We start from the raw sequence: 26,711 nt of genomic DNA on the forward strand, positions 1-26,711 counted from the left end.
AGCTGTTCTTTTAGGATTATCCCTACTCCATTTCTCTTCCTCTCTACACCATGATAGAACAATCCTCCTCCAATGATTCTGGCCTCGCTTCCTTTCCATCTGGTCTCCTGAACACACAGAATATCTACCTTCCTTCTCTCCATCATGTCCCTACTCTAACCTCCACACTCCTGCCTTTCCTTCTCTCTCGCTGCCTTCTAACCTGCCTTCCTCCTCTCCTCTTTGATGGTCTTCGACCTACAGTAGTCCAATTTCCACCGGCACCCTGCTGGTCAACAGCACCAGAGGCGGTCGTTGTTAACCCGGGCCTTGACCGATCCGGTATGGCAATCATATTCGTGATCCGCATGATAGTTTTGGCACAAGTTTTACGCCGGATGCCCTTCCTGACGCAACCCTCACCATTTATCCGGGCTTGGGACCGACACCAGAAGTACACAAAGTACACCCCTAATGGCTGGATTGACATTTAAGAATACATTTTACAATTCATACTCAAGCTGGACCACTTCAGTCAATAAACATGGCTTAACTAAAACATTTGGAGTTTTCTGACCATCTAAATTGATATTAGCTGACATTACTTGCTACATTTTTAGCAACAGAAAATAGTTTCTGTGTTTGAAATTGTCATAATGCTAATTTAAACACTAAAATAAACAGGTAACTGTCTTTCTCACTATAATAAACAAGAAAATCAAAAACTCCAGTAACAAGACATAACATATATGGTCAGCTGGCTTCATTATGTTATATTATGGGATATACATATGTCAGTGCTATGCACTTTGTAATGAGCTGCCATGGAAGATTAGCTCAAGAGTTAAAGCATGACTATCGTACTGTGTGAGTAAAGCTCTTGTAAGGTCAGTAGAAACTCATTCTGCTGTCATCCTGACGGCCTCTCCTAGAGAACTCAAAGACAAACACTGTCGCCGGCGATTATTTTGCACATTAGTTGACATATGGAATAAAAGGGACTCGGCAACAAATTCATCAGATTTGAGACGGCGGCTCCATTCCTGCCAAAAACATTTCTTTTCACACGCATGTCATCTCTGAGCTGGCTTCACTCCGTGATAAGGTACAACAGATGAGCTTTTCAGAGCTGGGAGACAAAAGCTCCCTCATCATTTCAGGAGTTGTTCGGGGTTCTTTGAAAATTTTTCACTCTGCGGTCAGAGAAGATAAATCTAGGCTCATACCAAGTAGTCTCATTTGAACTGGCATCGTTATTTGGGAGCCGGAGAGGGGGCAAGAATACATTTAGCTCAGGCTGATTTCATTTGCTTCACAGGTAGGGGGAGTGTCATCATTTCCTGTACATCAGCAGATGTCCGTCACCTGGTTAGAAGAGTCTGAATTCACACTGCTCTGTATTCCTCAGAGATGCATACAGTTTTACTGATGCATACACCTTTACATCACCTATACCACAGCTCATCACTTTCCTTCATTCTCAGAATCTCTTGCCCCCTCAATCTCTCTCTCTCTCTCACACACACGCATGCATGCACACAGACAGGAGATAAGGCTGATTTCACATACAGTTTAGAGGCACATAATGTCTCTGTGTGTCAGAAGGAAGTGAATCTCCTGGGAGCAGATTGGTGGGGTATGTTTGTACACACAATGCTGACCTGTGGCCCTCTGTATGTCCTGCAGCACCCCCTCCATGTCTATTTGTGTGTTAGTATGCTTTTCACCTTTTTGAGTTTGGAGTTAAATATAGTACATAAGCATTGTTTTAAAATATGCCATTAACTCCCCAGGCCATACAGTGTATAGATCATAAAAGCCTGTATTAAATTTATTGATTTCATGATGCTTATTTATTGATTTATTTGATTTCATGATGCTTGGAAAACGATTCAACCCCATTTAAAATCATAAGGTTCATCTAGATTACACATAGCACTTACATATATGACATGTTTCTTTTTTTATTGCAAGCAAATATGGTCTTGAAGTAAATTTTCAAAGTGAAAATTAATTATTTGTCAGCAGATCTTTAAAAATAATTAAATAAAAGATGAAAAATGCTGCTTGCATAAGTATTGAACTTTTTACTAGTACTTGGTAGAACCACCTATTGCACTGTTTCAGAGTGAATTTTCCAAATTCTTATTGACAAATTTGCTCCAGGTTGCTTGGCTTGGTTGGATGATGCTTGAGCCAGAATTTTCAAATAGTGCCATGGATTCTTAACTTAACTGTAGAACTTTCACATTTGTGTTGTTCAACCACTTGTGTTGCTTTGGCCTTGTGCTTGGAATCACTGTCCTGCTGAAAGGTGCAGTTCCTCCTAAGCTTTAGTTTTTAAGCAGACAAAGAATGCAATATCTCCCTGCATTTTGTTTCACTGTTAGCATGGCATTTGTTGAGCAAAGGGCAATGCAAGCTTTGTGTTTTGAATTTTGGCCAAAAAGCTCAATTTTTGTGTCATCTGACCACTATGCCTTGTCCTACATCTTACCTGGGTCACTCTGATGATACTGGCAAATTCGGCCTTATCTAGGGAGAGCCAGGCTGGCATAATGCAGCTTCTGTTTCCTCACAATTGATCCAACAGTGCCCACTGGGATATCCAAACACTTGGGTATTATTTTGTAACCTTTTCCTATCTTGACTTATACAATGTCTATAACTTTATCTCTAATTTCTTTAGAAAGATTGGTCTACACTTTTATAGCTTACCTTCAGATTCACAATCTGACAAATGGTACTGGAATTAAAGGGTTCTTTTATTCAGTCTACTGCAGTTTAGATCACCCATGTTGAAGTTATAAGGAGTGCTTCAGCCTAGATTGCTTTGTGAATGGCGTACCATATAAGGAAATCAGTTGGAACAGTTGTCATTTTTATAGCCTGCTTAAGCGTAGTGCAGGGATGGACTATCCTGGTCCTGGAGATCTACGACACTGCAGAGTTCAGAACCAACACATCTGGTTCTAGTGTTTAGATCCCTCTCTAAAATCCTTTATTACTTGGATCAGGTTGTTGGATAAATGAAGCTAAACTCTGCAGTGTGTAATATATACATATATATATATATACATATATATATATATATATATATATATATATATATATATATATATATATATATATATTAACACTGTACCTAAATGGATGTGTAGCTGTCAAAGAGCCATTACTGAGAATAGGAAATATACAGTTAATCAATCAACCTATGTTGATTGAAACTTTAAGTGTAACGCTCATTCACAATTTCACAATTAAAAAATTTGCCAATCAAAGCTGCTAGTGTTCTCCGAACCACCCCAACATCACTGAATGTATTCGCATTTGAGAAAATGCCACCAACCTCTAAGACTGAACTTTTGAGGAGTATAAAATATTACTGTTGATTTTTTTAAACACTCAAAGCAAGTTTCATGAACAGAATAGAAATTGTAATAAAGTGAAAGAATCTACACAATAAATACTCTGACTTTTATGCAGTGTTATACATAATGTAGGATATGGGACCTTCCGGTATAGTTTGGAAGTGGGGATCGTTGTCTTGGGAGGGTGGAACCTCCTCAGCACAATTGCACTGTCTAAAATGATTTATTTCTCTTATGCAAAACTGCATACTTTACATACAAGCACAAAACACTACACATACTTCCAGACACAAAATCCACCTGTACACACACACACACACACACACACATATATCTTCAAGGTAAACAAAAAATTCAGGTGCTGTCCTCCACAACCACATTCAAGGACAAACGGTTTCTCAGAATGACACCACAACCTAACCACTTTCCTCTTCACTCTCTTAATCAGTAATATTTCTACAATTCATGTGCAAAATAAGTCTTAAATTCTATAATTACACACTCACCTACTGTAGAGTATATATGCCCAAAAAAGCAACAGAACAAGCATGACGTTATTGTTGCTGGGACTCCTTTTGTTGATGCCAAACCGTGGTGAATCACTCTGTATAAAGCTGTATGTTCTAATCCCTCTGCCTCCTAAATGAGCGCTCCCCTCTTTTTGTTTTGTCTATTGTGCCCAGAGCCTAATCCAAATTCAATATGTTAACACCCTTCCAGTGACTGGTGCAGAGGGAGGCTGAAGGCATCAGTGCTGATGGCCTCAAATCAGCTACATTTAGATAACATCACATAGCACATATTATTGTCCAGCGTATTTCCATATGCCTATGCTTTGGTGGCTAAAGTAAATTTCACAGGAGGCAAGCCAATTAATGAGAAATACAATTTTATCTGGGGGAGGGCATGAAAATTCAGTTAGAAATTCCCAATGTTGGTCTATAGTAAAAGTAATGATGATTCAGACATAATACATTAAATGCATTCATGGATTTGAATGAATTTCTGCAATTCAAAACAAAAGCTAAGAATAGTCTCTATTCTGACAGTTTTTCTTAATCAAAGCTAAGCTGAATGGCACTTATGTTGGAAAACTACAGCCTGAGATGTGATAATGACTCAAGTTAGCAAGAAGAAATAAAAATGTCTCTGCTTTATGATTTTCATGATTTTTTTGGGTTAGGATCAAAGCACATTTTAGCTCAGACTGAAGGTTAACTTAGCAAGGGGACGAAGCGTATAATATTAAATTTCGTTCCCCACCCTGTGAAGAAGAGAGAGAGGGAGAGAGAGAGAGAGTCCTCTAAAATCAGCCTTCCCTTTAATGAAGAGGCCTAATGAGCCTTTCAGAAGAAGATGCCCTTTACCTCAGAGGTTAATAAGTTATTACCATATAATTATGCACACATATAATATATGATTTCCTCAGTTTCACTGCCACTGACGGGACTCCACAACCAAGCAGCAGAAATTCAGCGTGGCGGGCCAGTGAAAGTTTAGTTGAGTTGAAAGAACCTCAGTTATCCCTCTATCTCCTCAAATCAGCCCACAGCTTAGCGCACAGAGTGTGCCAGCCTTCAACGCTGACTAACTCTGGTATATTTTTATTTGTCTTATATTCATCCAAGGATTCAGTTCAAACAGCCAAGTGGTTGTGATTAATAGGAGCCTCTCTTAAAATAAAAGATCAGAATGGTTCTTTGGCTCATCATTCAATACTAAACATGTGGCTACATTGAAAAATACATTATTGGCACCTACATAGAGACCAGGAAGCATACAATGAAATCCAGAGCAGCAGCTTAGGATTTGAGCTTACCCATCCATTACCACGTTATACTAACCCATTGGCACCTTTGCTTTCAGAGGTCTATTCAGTAAGCTCACGAGAGAACTCCCTCTCCCTCTTTCTCTCTACTTCACTCTTTATCAATCCTCTGGGAAGATCACAACCATCCTCTTTTGCTTGTCTTAGCTCAAATAGGCACAGTGTTATAGCACTGAAAAAGCAAGTCTGTATATGCACAAGAGCCATCGCATTTGACTAGTTGCCCCATTTGTGCTTTACAGCGCAGAAATAATAGCCCTTTTCTCCTTTTTCCTTCTGTCACTGCCCATTGTTCCCCCAGCCCTCAGAACGGTGCCAAAGCTTTCCTCGAGCTGGAGAGAAACAGAGGGACAGAGGCACAAATGCAGAATGGGATTATTCCTTGCAATTCTGGTTGAGTAAGTGTTGGTCCTAATTAGCCTAAGCATTTGTGACTAGCTAAAAAGCAACACACTCATCCAAATCAAATCCCTTCGTCCCACTTTCAGTCCGATTACACAATAACTGGGCCCAGAATGATTATGCCAGGCCCATGGCAGCTCATGAAGACGGACAGACAGAGGTGTGAATTTGTTTCTGATTCGAGTAGATGAGTAATGGATGCAACTGAGTCATACCTGGAAAAACAGATACACGCATATAGGCTCAGGACACACACACATGATCACACAAAATCTCTCTCACACAAATATAATAGCAAAGAGCCAATAGCCATTTAATCTTTTTTTTTTTATTTTAGCCTTTTTCTTGACTGTCAACATGACTGTCCTTTGTATGTTCACAGGGACTTGCAAATTACTATTTGTCAGACGATGCACTGTGTACAGTGTACATTTAATCTATTTAAAATGGTGTTAGTGGCATTTCTATCATTACTTTCTCCCCCATTTCATTTTTTGGAATTACAGAATTTTTGTAATTACAAACTGAAAATATCTATGTGTGGTGCAAAACAACCACATCATTTTGTCTTATAACTGCTTGCTGGAGGGGATACTGGGAGGTGGACTGAAGAGATATAGGCACACTGCAGGGCTCAGACTTCAAGGATAAGAGCTGAGCGATTATATCCTGCTGATTTTAACTAAAGATCTATATAAGCAATGTTTAGTGCTCCCTATGAACACCAATTCTAAAAGGACATATTCTTTCTCATCTGTGTGTTTGGCGGGAGGGCTGCGGTGATGGTGTGTGTGTGTGTGTGTGTGTGTGTGTGTGTGTGTGTGGGAGGGGCAGGGGGTGGGGTGAATGTTCTGTTGTTGGTGCCAACAAACAGTAAGTTTTAATTCAGTGGGGGACAATTAGTATTACAGTTACAGTTACAGTATGTAATAATTCACTTTAAACTAATGCTGGACATTTTAACATTTTTCAAAATTACAACAGTTTTCTAAATTAAGCATGGACTCATAGTTCATAAAATACATGTTTCAAGTGATTATAACAGACATAATTAGCCTTTAACGGTTACCCACTGAATTTAATCATGCACTCATATTTAAGCATACAGATATTTACATAATTCTTAACAAATTCTCAAAAAGGCTCTGTTCTGACAGTTTTTCTTAATCAAAACTAATCTGAAAGATAGATACACCAGGAATCTACAGCCTCTCATGTGACAATGGTTTGAGTTAGTGAGAATAAATGAACATTTTTCTGCTCTATGATTTCTGTAATTTTTTGACTAGGATCAAAGCACATTTGAATGCTCCCTATGTGCAGTTGTTCTAAGAGAGCAGTTCCTCTCTTACCTTGCTCTCAGAGAGTCTTCACACTCTTGTTCTCTTTATTCTACAAGTGAAGGAGTAGGATAATGGAGAGATTTTTTTAACTACTTTTCTTTGTTGCTGTCTCTCTTTCTCTCTCTCTCTCACTCTCTCTCACACACACACACACACACACACACACACACACACACACACACACACACAATTCCACATTCTTAATGCACAAACTCCTTATGTATGCATTCAAAAACTCCAAACATGAGTCCTGAGTTATGCATCTGCCAATGGTCTTTAATGCCTTATAGTTCCCCAGAGTTGAATGAAGAATTCATTTAGCATGTTAAGTAAGGCAGTGGACATGATGGGGCAGAGGACATCTGTAGCGGCTCCGCTGCCCAATGCTCCTCTAGCTACAGAATGGAGGAACTCATTAGGAATGGGCATGGGAGGACTTTAAAGGACCATGATTTATGAGAGACTGTTCCAGTAACCCTTCCTCCTTAGCACAGCACTCAGTGAGCAACAGCCATATAGAGAGAGAAAGACAGAGAGAGAAAGGGTCAACAAAACAACCTTCCTGCAGCCATGGATTACACAGTAAATGCACATCAAAACAGGCAGCTACATGAGCACTGCTATCTTACAATAACACTCTGGTACTCTGTCTGTCTTGCAAACGCCGATTATAAAGCTTCCATTAGCAACTAACTCGGTCTGCTGACCTTTCCTTCATACTGTAATGCTCTTGACACCACCCTATCACAACTACACACAACAACCACCAACCAGTCAAACAGTAAATATCAAACAATCATCAGTAAACAATCATTATCTCATTAAATTGGTGGTTGATAAGTGTACGGGGTAACACCTCTGCCTTCTACGCTGTAGACTGGGGTTCAATCCCTGCCTGGGTAAACACCCTATACTACACCAATAAGAGTCCTTGGGCAAGACTCCTAATGCCACCTTGGCCTGCCTGTGTAAAATGATCAAATTGTAAGTCGCTCTGGATAAGAACGTCAGCCAAATGCCGTAGATGTGTTGTGAGCAGCACGGGCAAAAAATTAAAAAATATTTTAAAAATTTAATTCAAGGAACTGTGGACATTTTGAGACATATATTCCATCTTGTTGATATTGTTTTCAAAGCAGTTATGGCATAACTTGTAGTATTTACTGAACAATAACCCTAGATAGTATGAGATTAAGGTCTTCTAAGTATAATGTATGGTCATGAGATACATAAGATCATTTGGAAAAGAAAAAGTGGCTGAAGCCTTTTACCTTTTAATGTTCTAAAAAAAGCAGGTAATTCTACCTTTTGATCTACTCCTTGTGATTTCTCAATGTGGTTTTCACATTTAATCTAAGATGCACAGAACAGGATCTAAAAGCTGAAAATCTGTAGATTTAAAACAAACTACCATTTTGAGCATGAAATCAAAAGCATAGGGAGATACTTCATATTCAAATTGCTTTTTACTGTTACTCTTTTAAGATGTAATGTGTGTACATGTTTGCTTTGAAACTACTGGAGTATATACAACAATAAATATACAGCATACAACAATAAAAACAGTGCTGTGTTGCCCTGATAATATCGTATCAGTATTGACCCGATTGATGGCAGTTAAATACAGTGTGGTATCAACAACATCAATAACAATATCAATACTGATAATATGAAGAAACTTTTGAGGCACATGTGCACTACTGAGTGATACTTGCATGCACGTCAGCAGATGGAGCTCAGGAACTCAAGCAAGGAACAGTTGTGTGGGGATTACTTTTTACTACTATACTATTAAGACAAGGAGTAATAAAAATACAGAGTTTTTTTTTAGAACTCCAGTTATCCTTTTCACTGCACTTACAAATTAGAAATGTTTCTTTTTTTCTTATGTAAAGTTATCATTTTGGAGACACAAAGTTTTGTTCTGACAGCAACAAAAATATGGTATGGTATTTTATGGTATACATTTTAGGATTTATATGCATGTATCAAATCATTTATCCAAGTATTGGTACAAGCATGTACTTCAGGATCAGGTAAAATTTTTGAGCATTCCTATTTTAGGTAGCACACAGAAAACATTTCTACATCCGCTAATACATTTTACTATGCCCAACATGCACACATTCCAAGCACTCTGGGGGCAGATTTCAATGAGCTAAAGCAGACAAGCCAAAATCTCTATTTTCTCATACTTCATCATTTTATTTTAATGAAAGATAAACATTCTTGGCTTCTTACCGTAACACACAGGAGTAGTGGCCCACATCCTGTAATTCGGCTGGTCGAAACCAAATGGAATCCTCCTCCTTGCTCATCCTGATTCCGTCAAAGGAGATGGGCTCCTCAAAGTCCCCGTGCCCGACACTCTTATACCACATGAGGCTGAGGCCCGCGCTCTGGGCGTGGGTGTAGTTGGCACGAATATATCCGTAAAACAACGCACACTTAATCCTCACTGGCTCCCCAAGAAGCACTTTGTATTTCATGTAGTCCACTGACCAGTCTGTGCAGCCGTCCACTGTTAATAAGAGCGACAGAAGCATGTCAGTGTTGTAAAGTAGTAACAACACCATAACAACACATTAGAGGATACAAAAACATTTTAATGTCACTTTTCAAATGAAATGTTTACTTTAAAAAACTTCAGCTTCATTGATATGAACCAAGATCTGGAGGACATTTGTTGTTACAGGGAATAAAATGTTTTTCATTAGTTTCCTTAGTAAGATCTTACAGAAAAACACTTAAAATTTAGATTTTAACCGAATAAAAATTGTTAAGTAACATATGAAAAATGCAGTTTGAGATAGATTCACTTATTCAGTGTTAACATTTGGAGTATAACAGCAGATCACCAAGATGGAAAGGCAGGCAGTGGAGACTAACAGGCTCATTATATTGTGTGTGTGTGTGTGTGTGTGTGTGTGTGTGTGTGTGTGTGTGTGTGTGTGTGTGTGTGTGTGTGTGTGTGTGTGTGAGTGTGTGTGTGCAAGCGTATGTGCCTGCTGCCTGCAGCTGTGTGTGGATGGATAGCAGTTGACTGAGCACCCAGCAGAGGCTGAGCAACGGCACCAGCTGTGACCCAATACAAGCCAGAGAGAGAGATAGAGAGAGACAGAAAGAAACATAGAGACAGGAAGCAATACAAAGAGAGACAGACAACGTGGAAGAGAAGGGTTTGCAGAAAGAACAGTGAATGAGAGTGAGTGTAAGAAAGCATGGGAGAATAGATAGACATACAACCTGACAGAGGGAAAGAAATAGAGAGTCGGGGGGGGGGCAGTAAAAAATGTGAGTAGAAGTGAGTAGTAAATGGACAGTTTGTTGTCCCAGTCCCAAAAACAGTGGGCAGACAGTGGCTCACAAACCACAACCCCACCAGACTCCAGAGGACGAAGAGGGCACAGCTCTGCTTTAAGGTCTGATTGCTGTATCAGTCTATGAACTATTTCAAACATTGCTCCATTCTTTTTCTATATTAGTGAACACAAACAAGCACGCTCTACATGCTAGACTTGGGGTGATTGGTGGTAGTACTGTGAATTGCTGACAGGTCCTAGCAATGTGCACAGGCACTTGGGTAACCATTCCAGGGCCAGTATTTAAATATTGAAATTCAAATATTGTATATATGAAATATTCTAGTGTTTGTTACATTATGGAAAGTCAGGGAGAAATATACAGACTGACAATGCAAGGAATTGCATTTAGGTTTTAAAATGACTTGCTCATGTTTAAGTGAGAATATTATACTTGGCTCCGATGAGACAAACACTAATACTGGTAAACATTAACATTAGGATGGCTTAAAGTTCGAAGAAAAAAAAAGTCTTATAAATCACATTTTTCTACATCCTATAATAAGCCCTAATATGACATATAAGAAAATAAAACAACATTTTAAAGTGATTGTGCCTCAAAGCAGACCAAAGTCATGCCATAGCTTTCCATGAACAGAATGTGTTATGAACTTGAATGATAAAATAACTAGGCCTTAAATGATTAGGCCTAATAGCCTAACAACAATAACAGTCTACAATGGCAGTACCTTATACCCAAGCTTAGTGCAGTAAGCTTTACCTTATGTTATCATTTTAACAGTAGGTGATTTATATACTGCTGAAGTGTGGTTTATTAAACCTAGAGCACCTAGAGAACCTAGAGAACAACCAAACTATACCAAAAGCTACATATTCCTGGGCAGAAGCACAAACAAGTGTATTTTCTCTTGTGGCATTACCATGTTACCTGTTGCCTGGCACTGTGATACAACTGACAATGTGGTTAAGGGCCACCCGTCAATGCGACTAAGAGCATGATCAGACAATGCTGTATTTCACACAATCACAAACTTCTACCTACTACAAGCAGGCCATAGCAAAAATAAGTAGATATTATGCTGAACAATGTTTTGCTAATTTTCTAAGTGAAAATAAGTAAAGATAGTCTCTGAGAACACACTTTTGCACATTTTGTCACACAATTGCTGTTTATTTGCTGTTTATATTGTTCAAAATAACAGGGGAAGAAAAGTGAAATATGAAAAAAGGCCTGTATGGAAGTCATAGCACAGTTGGTTCAGGTAAAGCCTGTTACATGTACGTCCTCAGTGTCAATCAGCCATGAGTGAAGGCCCATTCATTTGCTCCTGTGCTCCCTGCTGGTCAGCATCATCATTCACCAACAGCTGCACTGCCTAATGACGGTGATGATCATAATCGCACCCTTTCAGGTCCTCACGCTCGGGTCATCTTGTGTCCCTTTCGGTCCAACCCCCCGCTCTGCCTCTTCCATTATCTCTCGTTCTCCCTCTTCTCCTCCCCTCCCATCCCATCCCTCGCTCCACTCCCCACTGGAACAGCTGGTGAGGCCAGCTGCCGAGAGCTCAACAGGCTCGGCTAATTGTGTCTCCGTGAATGTTTTATTTACAAAAGAAACATCTCAGCAGCTAATTAACAGAAGGGAAAGCATGTCCCATTATTCATCTCTGCTACTTTCAGTACAGTCAATCACACAGATTTAATTTATATATTTAGTTATTTTCCTTTTATTGCATTTTCCATTTTAATTGTAGCAGGGGGTTTTCAGAGGGTGCATTCAGAGGATAGAGTGCGGGGAGGCCTCAGGGTCAAGTGCTCTTTGAGCAAACACTCACCATTCTGCTACAAGCCCATGTCTTTATGCAATGAGTGAATCGGATACAGGATCATCATGCACTATCAGGGGCTGTATGTGAAAGAAAGCGGCCAGGACAATTACAGCACGGGCGTGCTTTCATTTGGCCATGAACAGGAATAACAATATCCTCTGCAACGGCATTTTATTAAAACCAGCCAACCAGAATCAGCAAAGAGTGCAGAGCATGGAGGAATTCCCTTATTGCCTTTGAATTAGCTTAAATCCGCCAAACCCCAGAAATCTTTATCCCGCTGTCAATCTGCGAATGGAAATGAAAAAATAAATAAATATATAAATAAATAAATAGAGAGAGAGATGTGAGGATATTGGCAATGTGTCTGGGTGCAGGAGTGACAATTTTGAACATAAAGGAGCAGAAAAAAATTATTATAAGTGCTATTGCCATGGCAATGGGGGAGGGGCTTATGAGTACTTGCTGTGGCAATGTGGTGTGGCAGGGGTGGGCGGAGCTAAACCTTGTTAATCAAGCTCCGGCTAATTAAGACTCGTTCTGTGTGGTAATAACTGCGAGGCATTGTGGCAATCTGTAACTAAAACAAGCAATTGCTCAGACGGATAAAGCGTAATTATCTCCCTTAATTATCAACACTGTCTTCTCTATCTGCGCGTGCTAGACGCCCACAACGGCAAACTTCATGTGTGTGTCTGTGCTCATAAACTTCTAACATCATCACATCATAAACTTATCACAGCAGGCACACTAATGAGAGATTATCAAATAATGGTGTGCCAGTGCTGATGAAACAGGGGTTGCATCAAGGTCCTGGAGTGTCCGATGCCCTTCTGACAGAATAACTGACTTTCAGGATTATGACTGGCTCTCTTCTCCAATCTGCTTCAGCATCTCAGTCTTTCATTTGGTTTTCTGTCTCTGTCTTTTGTCCCTCCATCCACTGAAATGGCAGTGTTAAAGGTGAGATCATGTGCTGGCTGTCCTCTCTGAAGGAGAGTCATTAGGCCTTGGTGTAGCTCAGATAAAACAGCTCTAAAAAAGATTATGCTGTACATTAATGCGTTTTCGTGCAAAGACCTTGAAAATGAAATCAGTCCGAACATATCAGTTATTGAGTGGTGTGAGTGTGTTTTACTTCAGTTCAATTTAAAGTTTAGCTTTAATTTCACTAGAGTAGAGCCGTTTCGGGTTTGTTATATATGTGCGTAAAGCATCAAAAGTTTTGGGGAGTGAATAAGCAAAAAGGCTTCCTTCAGACAGTTTTGGAGCAGAGGTTTGAAATTACAGCAGAGATCTGATTGCGTTTGGCTGCTAGTTTTGAGTCCATTTAAAATAAAGAATCAAAGTTGTAAAAACATCCTGCAGGCAACCCATTGATTTTTCATTTTAGATCTGGGATGTTGAAAATGTCAGCAGTTTAATTGAGTAGTTAAAGCACAGAGAGAGTGAGGGAAACAGCGAGAGAGAGAGAGAGAGAGAGAGAGAGAGAGAGAGAGAGACAGAAGAGAAACTGAGGGGGGAAGAATATAAAACATGCAAAGGAAGAGGGGTTGTTCAGTTCAGAATATAAATATTTAGTCCCAAGAAAATGGATTCAATTAGAGAATTTTCATGAGGATATTTTCAACATAGTTACACAGGCTGAGATTAAAAAGTTCTTTTTTTCCCCTTCCCTTCTGCTCATAATTTTTACTGATGCTTAAATCTCTTATTATGAGTGAGCAAGCCGTTTGGGTTATCATTCATTACACGTCCATTTTAGTGCCAGAGAAAACTGTATAATCTTGCTGGCAGCACACAAACACATAGCCAAGCTTGATTAAACCCAATTAACATTTTCCTCCCAACATGAGTTCTGGAGTGTTCTGCCGTGTAGGGAGGCGTGGCCTTGTTGCCTGCTTATGCAGAGATATGTACTGTGGATGCTCAGATTGGAGGAAGTGCATTGCTGCAGTAGTCCCTGGCAATGGATGATAAGTATGGGCTGATTTATGCTTGCCTTTTTTGCTGATCTGACACCAGTTTACTGTTCCCTTGGTGGAGAACAGTATTTAAAGGACATTACACCAAAAAGGGGTCCTATTAAGGGTGGGTGATTTTTTTAAGTGAAAATGTTGTAAGTTGACACATCCTCTACAGGAAACAAACTTAAATATGGCATTTATCTAAGTTATAAGTTACATTAAATGTGCAGAAGAGTGTTCTCTGTAGAGAATGAGTACTTATTTTCTCTTAGAAAATCAACATATCAATATGACCAGGGTGCCCAAACTTTTCCATAAACTGTAAGATTTACCCAAAAAGCATTATTATTATTATTATTATTATTATTATTATTATTAGGGCTGTCACAAAAAATCTTGTATCTCCAAAATGACAACAGGAGAAGGACAAAATGTTCTAAACTTTGAATGAAAACGAAAATGAATGTTATTTTAAAACATTTCTGCTGCTCCACACATTATGAAATTTTAACAGTTTAAAAATTTCAGTATTTTTTCAAAATCTGTAGTAATTTGGATCTCTCAAGACAGTGCCCTTTGAATGTTTATATGGGAGCATATTTACCTATCATAGCAGTGAGCTGTCAGTGTGGATTATTATTTATTGATCCATACTGTGGTATTTGTTCTCTTGTGCTGAGCCAACTAAAGCATGTTATGAACTGCATACGTTTTTAATGCATGTTACACTTAACACAATTAAGTAGCCAAGTTCATGTTAAATTTGCATTGAGGTGAGGGCTTTTTGGGGTTAACTGTTATGATGAGATACTCCAAATCAAAAACAAAATAAACATAAAACTAAATGTTCATATTACTCAACAACAGAATAAGGTGTCACAGTGTAACAGTAATTTAGTCTAGCTTTAACATGTATGATAAACAGAAATAGTACGTACGTCATAAGCCACAGGCGTTTAGATAGAGAAAGAAAAAAGAGAGAGAGAGAGAGAGAGAGAGAGAGAGAGAGAGAAAGACGAGAGACTGCAAGATGGTATGAGATTGTTGTGTGTGTGTGTGTGTGTGTGTGTGTGTGTGAAAGAGAGAGATAGAAAGAGAAAGTGTAATGGACAATATTGTTCCTGCCATTCTGCGGGCACATGCATGGCTGATGGGTCTGAGAGTAGACAGGTCTTAGCCTGGAGAAATGCAGCACGATAATGCTCCTCTACTGCACTTTAACACCGCAATAAATACGAGGCTGGCAGGCAGAGCACACTCACTAAAACACACACACATACTGAATTTTATCACCAACCTCACTTTAAATCATTTCTGGCACACGTCCAAGAGAAATTTTACCCATTTAGAAGCCGTTTGCCAGGGGAAAAAAGTTCACCAAAAGTTCCTGGACACCAGTAGTGAACCATTAGACACCAGTTGTGACTATTAGAGCTAGACCTTCAGTTTGGGTCATACATATAAAAATGTGGTCAAAAATGAGAAAAGAAATCTCTACTATAATGCAAATTTCTAATAGCGCTCCCATGGGTCTTATGTTAATGTTGCTAATGGCAATTCATATTAACAGTTTGTGCCCATTCTCTTTAAACACAGCTTTCTAAAAAAGGTTATGTTTTCTTTTAACCTTGCTGATGTTTTAATACCTGACTGGTGGCCTGACAAAACAGCTGCATATAAGTTCCTTGAGTATGAGACTGAGTGTGTGTGTTTCTGTGTGTCTGTCTGTGTGCATGCATGTGTGTAAGCTAAGAGAAATCTGTGATTGATTAGCTGTGACTGAGGCTAAACTAGGCTTTTTCTTAAAGAACAGTGTCACCTAGAATCATGGAAAATAGCACGCACGCATGCACGCACACACACACACACACACACACACACACACACACACACACACACACACACACACACACACACACACACACACACACACACACACACAGCGACTTTATAAATACTCTCTATCCTTGGGGATAAATTGCTGAGTGAGGTTTACCTCACTCACAGCCAATCACAATTTTCTTGTCCCCACTGTGTGTGTGTGTTTTGTGACCTTTAAAGCAGTCAGCTGATTTTAGACACTCACCTGTTTATGCTACCAGTGCATGTGCAAAGCAAAGATCCATCTACTATAAATAAAGAGCTTTTCTAAAAAAAACAAATCCAAGCTAAATTTTCTTTCTCAACAAATGAGAAAACAAAGCTAATAACATAAAAAAGAAGAAAGCTTAATTGTTGCTATCTGAAAACCTACAGCATATTGATGCAACAATGGAAAGCAATACACAACTTTGTTAACAACAAAATGGTTATTCAAAGTAACATCTAATAATTAAATAAATCTGCATTAGTGTTTCTTCTGAAATGAATAACTTAAGACTTGACCGAAGACAGCCTAAGAGCAAGCCATGTTTGCCAAGAAAAGACTAGTCCATAAATATTTACATTACATGTATGACATTCGGCAGATGCTCTTATTCTGAATGACTTACAATGTATCATTTTACAAAGTTAGGCGAAGGGAGTGTTATGAGTCTTGCCCAAGGACTCTTATTGGTATGGCATATGGTGTGTGTCTGGCAAGGGATGAAACCCCAGTGTGGAGGGCAGAGGTCTTACCCACTACACTATGCCAATAGCACAATGGTCTGGGTGTTACTTGATGCATTATCATGGAATTTAACTTATGCGTTCATATAACAACTGTTTTGCAAAGTCATTAAACAGCTCACCCAAATGACTTTTAGAACTGTAACTATTCATTATATAAGGCACTTTTTAAATGTGCTAAGAGAGTCAGTCAGACTCAGGTGAGGCAGAGCACTAATTCCAGGTCAGTGATTGTGCGGTAAATAGCTTTGGACCTAGGCATACAGGTTGAGGTCTGTCCGGGTCTGCCCTTTCTCTTGAATAATGGCACTTTTCTCTCTTGTCTCTCTTATTTCCCTGAGCCCCAACACATTCAGACCTTCGTCCCCGTCCTCATCTCTAAGGAGATAAAACCCATGCCCAATCTCAGTCTATCCCTGGCATTCTCCATCTTCATCCCTCCACTCTCTCCCTCTCTTTTCCTCTCTCTGTTTGTGACTGTGTGTGTAGCAGCCATCATTTATATGCAAATGTACAAAAAGCTATTGTTATTTCCCCATCCAAATAAACATGGCTGCCATTCCCCTTTGGCTCCCATCTCTTTATCAGATACACTAGTGATTTAGAAGCCACTGGCCTCGTTCTCTCTCTGAAGTGTGCTCTACAAGGCATCTTGGAGTATAGTGAAGATCTGATTATGTACATTTAGTTTACAGCTCTGTTAACTGTCTATACTCTCCCATGATTTCACTTGTTCTGAACTAATATTTCATCTGTCTTTAGCATTGTCTTCTCCTTTATATGCCCATGCTATCTCACTCTCTCTTCTCAGCTATACAACTTGGGCATAGATCTATAATCAAGCCTGAAATCTTGGGATATGGCAGAGGACTCTCTGCCCAAGTCCAAGACAAACTACAGCACCAATCTTTAAATTTAAACCCAACCTGAGACAAAATTCTGTCTAAATTCAGCTTGAACTGAAAATTTGCCACCCGTCTAATGATAGCCCTACAATATGCAACAAACTCTACATAACATGTTCTCGTTTTGACCTCTGTTGACCTGCCAACAAATAGATATGATGTTCTCTTCTCACGTTTTATATGGAAAACATTGTATTGTTGTGTTTCTAAAGGTCCCATGTATGTGGGGGTGATGGTGTGAGGTGTGAAGATTCTTGAGTCTTGAGTCTTGAGCATGGTCTGAAAAAGAAAAGCGTTCATCCTTTTTGGTGTAATGAGCATAAATAACACTAGCTTGGAGCTTGAAAATATTTGTCTGAATCTGGTGTATCTGTCTTGACCCCAGCATGCTCATTTGAAAAATAATGTAATAAATAAAGAGTAGAGAAATAAATTAGGTAGAAAAACTAAAGCATGGGTAAACACAGGCCAAAATTTATTAAAGGTCAGAGATGGGATAGAAAGAAGAACAGAATTCACAACCATTTGTCACGGTGAAATTAGACCTCTGCATTTAACCCATCCGTGCAGTGAAACACCCACATACATGCACACTAGTGAACACACGCACTAGAAGGCAGTGAGCACACTTGCCCGGAGCAGTGGGCAGCCCTATCCACAAGGGCACTTCAGTCATGGACTGATCAAGGGGGTCAAACTGGCAACCTCCAGCCCACAACTGCGCCCCCAATATGAGAATATATGAGGATATGAGAAGCCTGAATGTGAAATTGAGACCCAACCTAATCATGACAATAATATATTAATGTTTGAGAAATTATGTCCAAGTCCAATTTAAACAGTCCCATTAGATTCAGAAAAATATTTTCAAGCTCCAAGCTAGTATTATTTATGCCCATTAAATCAAGAATGGAGGATAAATGCTTTTCTTTTTCAGACCATACCACTACTTAAGAATCTTCACAGTCACATTTACTGAGCATTTGGAAGCACACCAATATGATGTTTTCCATAGAAAACCCTAAGAACATCATATCTCTTTCCCCATTTCCCCAGGAACATAAGCAGAGTCTTCAGAATTCCATAGAAAGCACTAAAAAGAGAATCTTGAAGAAAGAAAAGTTCTTCTTTCTGCATCAAGTGTTGTAAATTGTTTGGGGTCCACAAAAGCTGTTGAGGAAAAAAAAAAAAGCCAAAAGACGGAAACCCATTAAAAAGGAGTTTGGAAGTGCAGTTTGAAAGTGGAGTTTTCAAGGGCTTGAAGAAAGTCAGAGCAGTGCAGTTGCACAGGGCCAGAGGTTCCTGCCTAATCTGCAGAACGTCTCAGCGCGATGGGCTGCATATGTCCGCTAAACGCCGCCCAAGCTCCGAACAAGGCTTCTGTCAGCGCAGATAACTCAACGCTGACCTTTTTTTTCCCCCTCGTCCGCATTTCCTCTCTTTCCCTCTAGAGCATCAGTCAAAGAGAGAGGGGAGAGAATGAGAGGGAGGGAATTAGAAAGAAGAGGAGAAAAGATGAAGTATGGTTTGAAGCACAGGTGTGTATTTTGTTTCTGTTTGTGTGTGTGCGTATGTCCTATAAAGTAGATTATCCAGAAGGAAGACTTCTGCAGCAGCTTCTGCTTTGAAATGCCTGATCCAGTAAAATCCAGCAGATATACTACGATAAACAGTTTAAGTGCACTGGATTTTCAGATTGGAAAATTAGATTATGATAACACATGCATTTGTTAACCACTAAATAGTCATTCAAAGTAACATATAATAGTTCACATAAATATGTATGGATATGCAGGTAAGATGTAATAAAATACAGCGGAATTAAAAAGGGATTTTGTGACACGGTATCTTTTTTCATTAGGATCAGTTGGTTTTACATTGGAACAGCAAAAGGGCATGGAATTACACATGTGGCTGTTTGTTTATTGGTCAGAAATTTAGTTGGGATACAAGCACTCTTACTTTCACACTATACCAACAAAAAAAGTAGAACCAGCAGATTAGGTGAACAGTACTGTTTTGACATGCTGCTGTATAAAGACAAAAGCATGCACTTATGTTGAATTCCCTGATCCCCTCATAAGCAGCAAACTAAACCATAGGTCCGTTTTAAGCAGAGAGAGGCCTGCACTTTTTGGGAGACCATGGTTCACTTGTTTCAAAATGGGACAAACCAGGCAAAAAGTCTGATTGGTCTGCACCAACAAAGTAGGTGTGAATGTGCACACCCCACTCACAGGGGTTATACCATTCCCTCAGGACATATGTGAGGATAGGTATACCTATGCTGATGTGGAATTTTACTCCAGCCAATCACAGAACTGTTTCAGAATGAGAAGCATCACTGAAGCATACTCTTGTCACTGAAATGTTTACCCACTGGAAAACTTTAGCCAATCAACTAGAGGGTAGAGAACTTAAAACTACCACTGGGCTCCTGCAGAGATGTTGCTATTTTTCAATGTTAGCATTTCTGTCTCAGTATCTGCATATTACCCAGCATCACTCTTCTTCTGAACACATCCCGACCGGCTGGTGTTAAATCACAGCTTTAATCAGTTATGCACTCTCACTCACTGTCTCTCTCTCTTTTTCTCCTCTCTCTTTGTCATAAACACACATACGTCAACCCATACAGATACATACACATATACACTCTTGGTAAAGCATTGGCAAAGGCAGTGAGGGGACTCAGTGGATTGGAACGTGAGAGCGAGCCTGATGACTATTAGAGGACATTACTGTCAGCTGCTGAAACCCAGCTACCTCCTGGCCACTGATTAGAGCAGCAATTCAATTACAGAGCAGGGAGGATGGAATACTGTCTGCCCACTCAATGTGACAGTAAGCACACACACATACATACGCACAGGCACATAATCTGAATTCTTTATTTAGGCCCACAATTAAAATACATTATTAACAGACCAAATTTTGTTGGATGCCTTTGCCATCCAGCCATGCATAATCATTTAACTATGCTGGGAATGGTTACACAACAGTACAGAGAATTTTATGGATAAACAGAACCTCTAAATGTAGGGACTTCCAATTACGGGGGATATGGTTGTTGTTAATTTTTTTTGTGTGGTAACATCATGATCAAACTTAATATTACTGAACACACAGAGACAGCTGGTTATTCATTATGTTGGAAAGGCACAGTGAATACATCAAAAGAGAGTTTAATTCTTTTATATGGCACTTTTCACAACAGGTGTCACAAAGCATCACGGGCAGTATGCCTCCGTGAAATCCCACATATTCAAGAGCAGTGAAAAGTTGCAATCCATTTTTTTTTTTTTTTGTTAACTTTGCTTCTTGGCTGTTGTTTGTGAGTTTTTGTCATTTCATAAACTGATGCTCCAGATGGTGTTGGTGTGCTCACACAGACTCTGTTATGGTGTGTTCTAAGCATCAAGCAGGATGTTGCTTTTTCAGAAGCCAACAAACCAGCAGTGGAGAAGTTCTTGAGCATCATGATCTTTGTTGATACTCAGAATAAATAGGGATTATTAATTGCTTGTCTACTGTCCTTCATAGAAATCGTGAAAAAGTTCCAGGATACTATCATACTGTCACACTTTTTTGTCACACTGACTGTGCTGCTTAAACTGTCTGACTGCATTTGTAGTCACCATGCAGGAGAGGAAAAAGCAGCGTTCTTGTGTTTATTAGCACTTTAATGATTTAATTGACACTTCAAAGTAGTCGTATTCAATCTTTTAAAATTTTTAAGCCTTTTTTATTTTTCCAAACGTGCCACATTTGACCATAAACTAAAGTTAAACTGCTTTTGCGGCCAAATTTCAGTGCATCCTTGCTTAATACATCAACACAACACTGACCATACGCAAGACGCAGAGCATTTAGGTTACCTCCCCATACAAGTTACCTCCCCATACAAAAACATGTTCCAAAATCTCAGTTCTCAATTACCTAAAACACTGTTTTTCTATGGATGGGGCACAGTTTCAAAGCATAACCCCAGTAAAAGAATAGCATAATTGAATTGTGCAGTTTAGATAAACAGTTTCAAAATGTAACTTCATCCAACTTAGATGATCTCTCTATGTACAAAATTACAACAGAGCTATGTGAAAAGCAGACAATGACATGCTAGTTTGGCTTTTTCCTGTGGAGTCTCAGTTATTCATCATGCTGGGCTTTTGCTGAGAACATATTGTGTTTCTCTAAGATGCTCACGCATGACAGCTTGCTGTTGGTTTACAAAACTATTGAAAGCATTGTCGAGCTAACCTATCGATAACCTAGGTACCTTTATTTTTACAGCCTCCAAACTGTCTAAATTTACTGATACCTGTAAAGGACAACTATTAAAATCATTAGCGACAACAGCAAAAAAATTATTAATTGACTGTGGAGGTATTGCCTTTAGTAGGGCAAGCTTACCTCCAGCCTGAAAATATCAACCCACATAAATCAGAATCATGCTTTTCTATTTTATTTTATTTCTTCATCAATAGTTACAATAGCAGAAAATGTGTATTCATAGCACTGTCAGAACATCGATGGCTTTACAAACACAGACAGAAACAGAGAGAATTTTAGAGAGATAAGTGCAGCTAATGGGTACACACATTTAGTGACCAGTATGCATGTGTCTGCGCATATACAAACACAAATGTCATATATAGTACAATTACATGCACATTAAAAAGAATTCAGCACAGTCTGTTCCCAAGATGCCCTAATTTACAGTAACAACTATGACAGCATTTGATATTTATACAACTTGGACCCAGAAATACAGCAAACATTAAAATATGTGCATGCGAGATATTTATGTCAATATTGTGTATCCCGCTTGCAAACACAGCAATATATTTTTGTGATATAATGAAACAACTTTGTCACCATAGCTCGTCTTCTTGTCCTCAAATGAATATCAACATGCTCAATATGTCAATATCAATATCAATATGTTTTGTTTGTTTTTTTTCTTTAAACCACAAGACCCAAAGGGAAATGCTCACCTTTTACTTGAAGAATTTCTGTGTGTTCTATGTATAACAGTAGCTTTTTCCTAAAATTTCCTTTTACTTTCAGCTCATTTAAGAACAAAAGGTGTCACTCAGCATTCTATTTCATACAGGAACATATTTAACGAGCACTGGAAAACGCATCTTTGATATATTAGATTAATGTGATAAAAGAAAGTTTCTTCATGAAACATTAAAAAAGTTGTAATTCACGATCAGTATCTTTTTTGCAATCTTTTCATCCTAATCAGGGAACTCAAACAAAGACTCGACTGATGGAGGCTGGAACAGAACCAAATCAAAGAGTTATCTTGATGAGTGTGCTCTCTTTGCAGAAATATCATCTCTCTCTCTCTCTCTCTCTCTCTCTCTCTGCCTGCCTACACACACACACACACACACACACACACACAAAGAAACAACTATATGCATATTCATATACACCCAACCTCAGAACTGCAATCAAGGTTGCAGGAATGCACAAAAATATCTGAATTACATTGGTATTGGCAGATATTTACTTAAAAAATCTCGACATGAATAAGATGTTTAGATATGTCTGATATTTCAAACTAATATTTGATGATGAAAAGCAGGATGTTTAGGTGATGCTGGGCTACTGAGCTAAAATATCTGCATTTCATTCAATATACTTGCAGGCATCTACAAATAAATGTTATATTTCCCTATAATGGTAATCCAAGTAGATTTAGTCCTTATTTCTAGATTTTACAAATGTTTGTGTATCAGCATCAGCAGATATGCACATTATATACTGCTACAATACCAGTTTTTAGTAATGTATAAATTAATAGAGTTGATATCATCAATTATAATTATGTTCACAATCTCAGATCTAGATCTGCAGTAGTTACTGCATGGGTTCAGATGGCCAAAAAAGTAGATTATTATATTACTAATACAATTTATAGTGACTGGGAAGCACCAATAACAGATATCAGTATTGGACTGAAATGAGCAAATCAGACATTAGAAAAGGAAAAAAAAAGGAATCCCACCCATCTTTTAACAAATCTGTTAAACTGAAATAGAAAACAACTTGTATAATGGGATGTTATTAGCTGTGTATTTCTTCCTATGCAGTAGTACAGTTTTTGAGTAGTTTGAGCATGATAGTCTATTTTTAGATGCACTAAAGTGAAGCACTTCAATTAAAATAGCTCATTTTTAAGCTTAGTAGCTGGCTAACATCTCTGGGACATTTCATGTTTTCTGGTATTTTATGTTGTTAAATTGTCTTGACCCTACTGAGCACTAATTGGTTTGCCCAGCCTTCTAAAAACACAACCTCAAGAGTTTATAAAATACTTTCATAAGAGTAAAATGAGTATGAAAGAGAAGAAAGACATAAAATGATAAATTGGGGGGGGGGGGTCCAGTTTTTTGTGTGAGTGCAGGCATAGTAAGTCCCTCCCTCTTACCTCACACAATACTCTGGAGAATGCAAATGCTTAGCTTTAACCATTGACTATGTTCTACTACAAAACTGGCAAAACATAGTAGGAGACTAAAGAATCAAAACAGCATTGAAATCACAAAGGCCTTAGTATACACATTGTCAGAGGAGTACAATTACATTGCAGGTAGAGTTTTTGATAAATCTGCCTGCTGGAGGAAAAAAAGCCAAAAGAAAATTAAAATTGCGATCTTGGCAGTAGTTACTGACATTTGCATATACATAATTCATTTTCTGGACTTTGGCCTCATACTGGAAAGAGTAAGAAAAAAAAGGAGAACAGGGAGAGTGGAGGAAGGCAGCCCTGTAAAAAGCAGTTCTCATTATTGGAGGGAGTAAATTGGAAGAAAAAAGCTCATTGATCAGTGAGCTCTGGAGGCAAACAAAATGAGCACCCGGCTTCAGAGATACCTGTTTAAACATCCATCCAATTTTACATGCAGATAACAGAACAAAGAATTGGTTGTTTCTATGTATGTGCACATTCTTTCTTTCCCTCACACACATCACAAGACTAGCCCATGCTGGGGGATGGCACACAATATGTCCAACAGCCTTTCTTATCAAGCACAGCATCCATTTAAAACAATACTAATGCCTGTCAAACAAATGAACCACCTCTTTAAAGGAGAAAAATATTTAAAATTAGGACATTTAAAATAGGCAGAAAGAGAACGATCAGAGTTGTTTCATCCCATGAGGACACATGGATGTATGACTATTGTGTAAAGGACAGATTAGAATTGCAAACATGACTCATTTGTGTGATGTGACATGTACTGCTACAGTGATAAAGCGGTGGACTATAAATAGAAAAATAACACCTCAGAGGAAGCCTTATGGGAGGTCAAAACCCAATGAGTTGTTAATCCAATATTTCTTTTTGTTGCCGCCATAGAGAATAACAGCCTCCCTATAGTGCCAAGGGAGAAGCAAGTGATGAATTTGTTTGTGAACTCACTGGAATAGCTCTCATTTACGAACTGCCCACACTGCAAGGCCATCCCATAACAACAAAAGCGGATGCCGCTCGGAAACCACATATCATGACATCGGCAGCAGCAGAGCAGGTGTGACATATATTTCTGCCTGTATCCAAAAAAAAAGTCTCTTCACATTCTTGCATAACTTCATCTGTTCTTTATAGGTTTGGTCTAGGAATGTTCAGGGCTTTCACAGTTAATGGCTCAACATTATTAATAAATATAGAAACCTAGCTTATTATTATTAGAATTCAATTATGTGAAATTTTTAAAATTTGGTCTACCTAATGATACTATCAACAGTGATTGAGATGGCACCAACCCCATGCCAGGTATCCTTCACACTGCATCATGCCATGTTGTTAGCTGTATTTCTTAATGTGGGGTGACAGCATTGTTTGAGTGGTTTGAGCATTATACTCTAATTTAACATCCATCCATTTTCTAAGCCGCTTCTCCGTCAGGGTCGTGGGGGGGTGCTGGAGCCTATCCCAGCAGTCTTTGGGCGGAAGGCAGGATACACCCTGGACAGGTCGCCAGTCCATCGCAGGGCAATTTAACTGAATTAATTTAACTAATTTAACATGCTCTTCTTAATTGAAGCACTTCAGCTAAAAAATTAAAAATCTAAGCAGTTTTTAAGAAGAAATATTGGATCAGTATTAAATCAGTGAATATGCACCAGAAATCCTCAAGGGTTCAACATCAGTATCAAAATGGAAAAGGCATTGTGTCATCTCTACTGATAGCACTAGTAATGTGTAATTCCTTTGGCTAACATGCTAGCAAAACCTGAGAAGGCTCAAAGACGTGTCTACTGACTGTCCACAGCTTCATAATAGGCTGTTAAAGTCAATGCAGGCTCCTTCAGAGCAGCTTACTATCTAAGCCAAGAGCATTCAAAAACCTTCTTGTAGTGTTACATCAACAGCATGTTGTAAGCAGAACACACACACACACACACACACACACACACACACACACACACACACACACACACACACACACATGTATATACATACATATATTTGCACCTCTAACAGGCTTTTTTGGCAATGGAAAAAGCAGAACCATAGGTTCAGTGTTTGCACTGCTGGGAGAAGTTGGCCTAAGTCACTGACCTGAGGCCAATTTGGAGTATAACTTTTAAAATGGATGAGGTTAGTAATGATGGCAGGAGGCTGACCCCGGTCAGCATATGACAGTACACTTAAAAAAAGAGCAGCACCTGCAGAGCGATCACAAAATTCAGCTCTTGTATAAAAATACTCCTGAAAAACACTACTCCAGTGTAGCCAAGCGGCTTAATATTCCAAAACTGACAAAAATACATCAAGGTCACAGTCGGCGCCCTTGACCAGTTTGAGTTTAAAATGGGATCTTTATAATGACTTCCAACTGGATTCAAATTAACACAAACCAGTTATAGAAATCGAATTTCCCTGTTGTGTGAGAAAGGATGTCATTGCCACATTTTCTCACTCTCTGAAAGAACAGAACACTTCTCATGATATGCATGAGCAGAGTTTGTCTCATCAGTGAGTTATTTTAGCTGTACTGCATTTTTAGTATGTGACGTCCACATGAAGATGTTCAAATCGTTAATATCTAAACGCTCTAAAAATGATCAAACATGTAAACTTAACTCATTAATTGTCATATCTGGAATTTTATGTTCTTGAAGATATTTC

General features: G+C 38.8%; 1 protein-coding gene across 4 annotated transcripts in view; it reads right to left on the minus strand.

The window, feature by feature from the left end:
- Positions 1-26,711, minus strand: part of il1rapl1b (interleukin 1 receptor accessory protein-like 1b) — a 432,112-nt gene that overhangs the window by 262,655 nt on the left and 142,746 nt on the right. For all 4 annotated transcript variants that reach the window (XM_017722075.2, XM_017722074.2, XM_017722078.2 and 1 more), the window contains exon 3: positions 9,165-9,444. In XM_017722075.2, coding sequence (XP_017577564.1) covers positions 9,165-9,444 — 280 coding nt within the window. The remainder of the gene's footprint in view (positions 1-9,164; positions 9,445-26,711) is intronic.

Source organism: Pygocentrus nattereri, chromosome 25 (assembly GCF_015220715.1).
Source record: "Pygocentrus nattereri isolate fPygNat1 chromosome 25, fPygNat1.pri, whole genome shotgun sequence".
In the NCBI taxonomy this organism is placed as follows: Eukaryota; Metazoa; Chordata; class Actinopteri; order Characiformes; family Serrasalmidae; genus Pygocentrus; species Pygocentrus nattereri.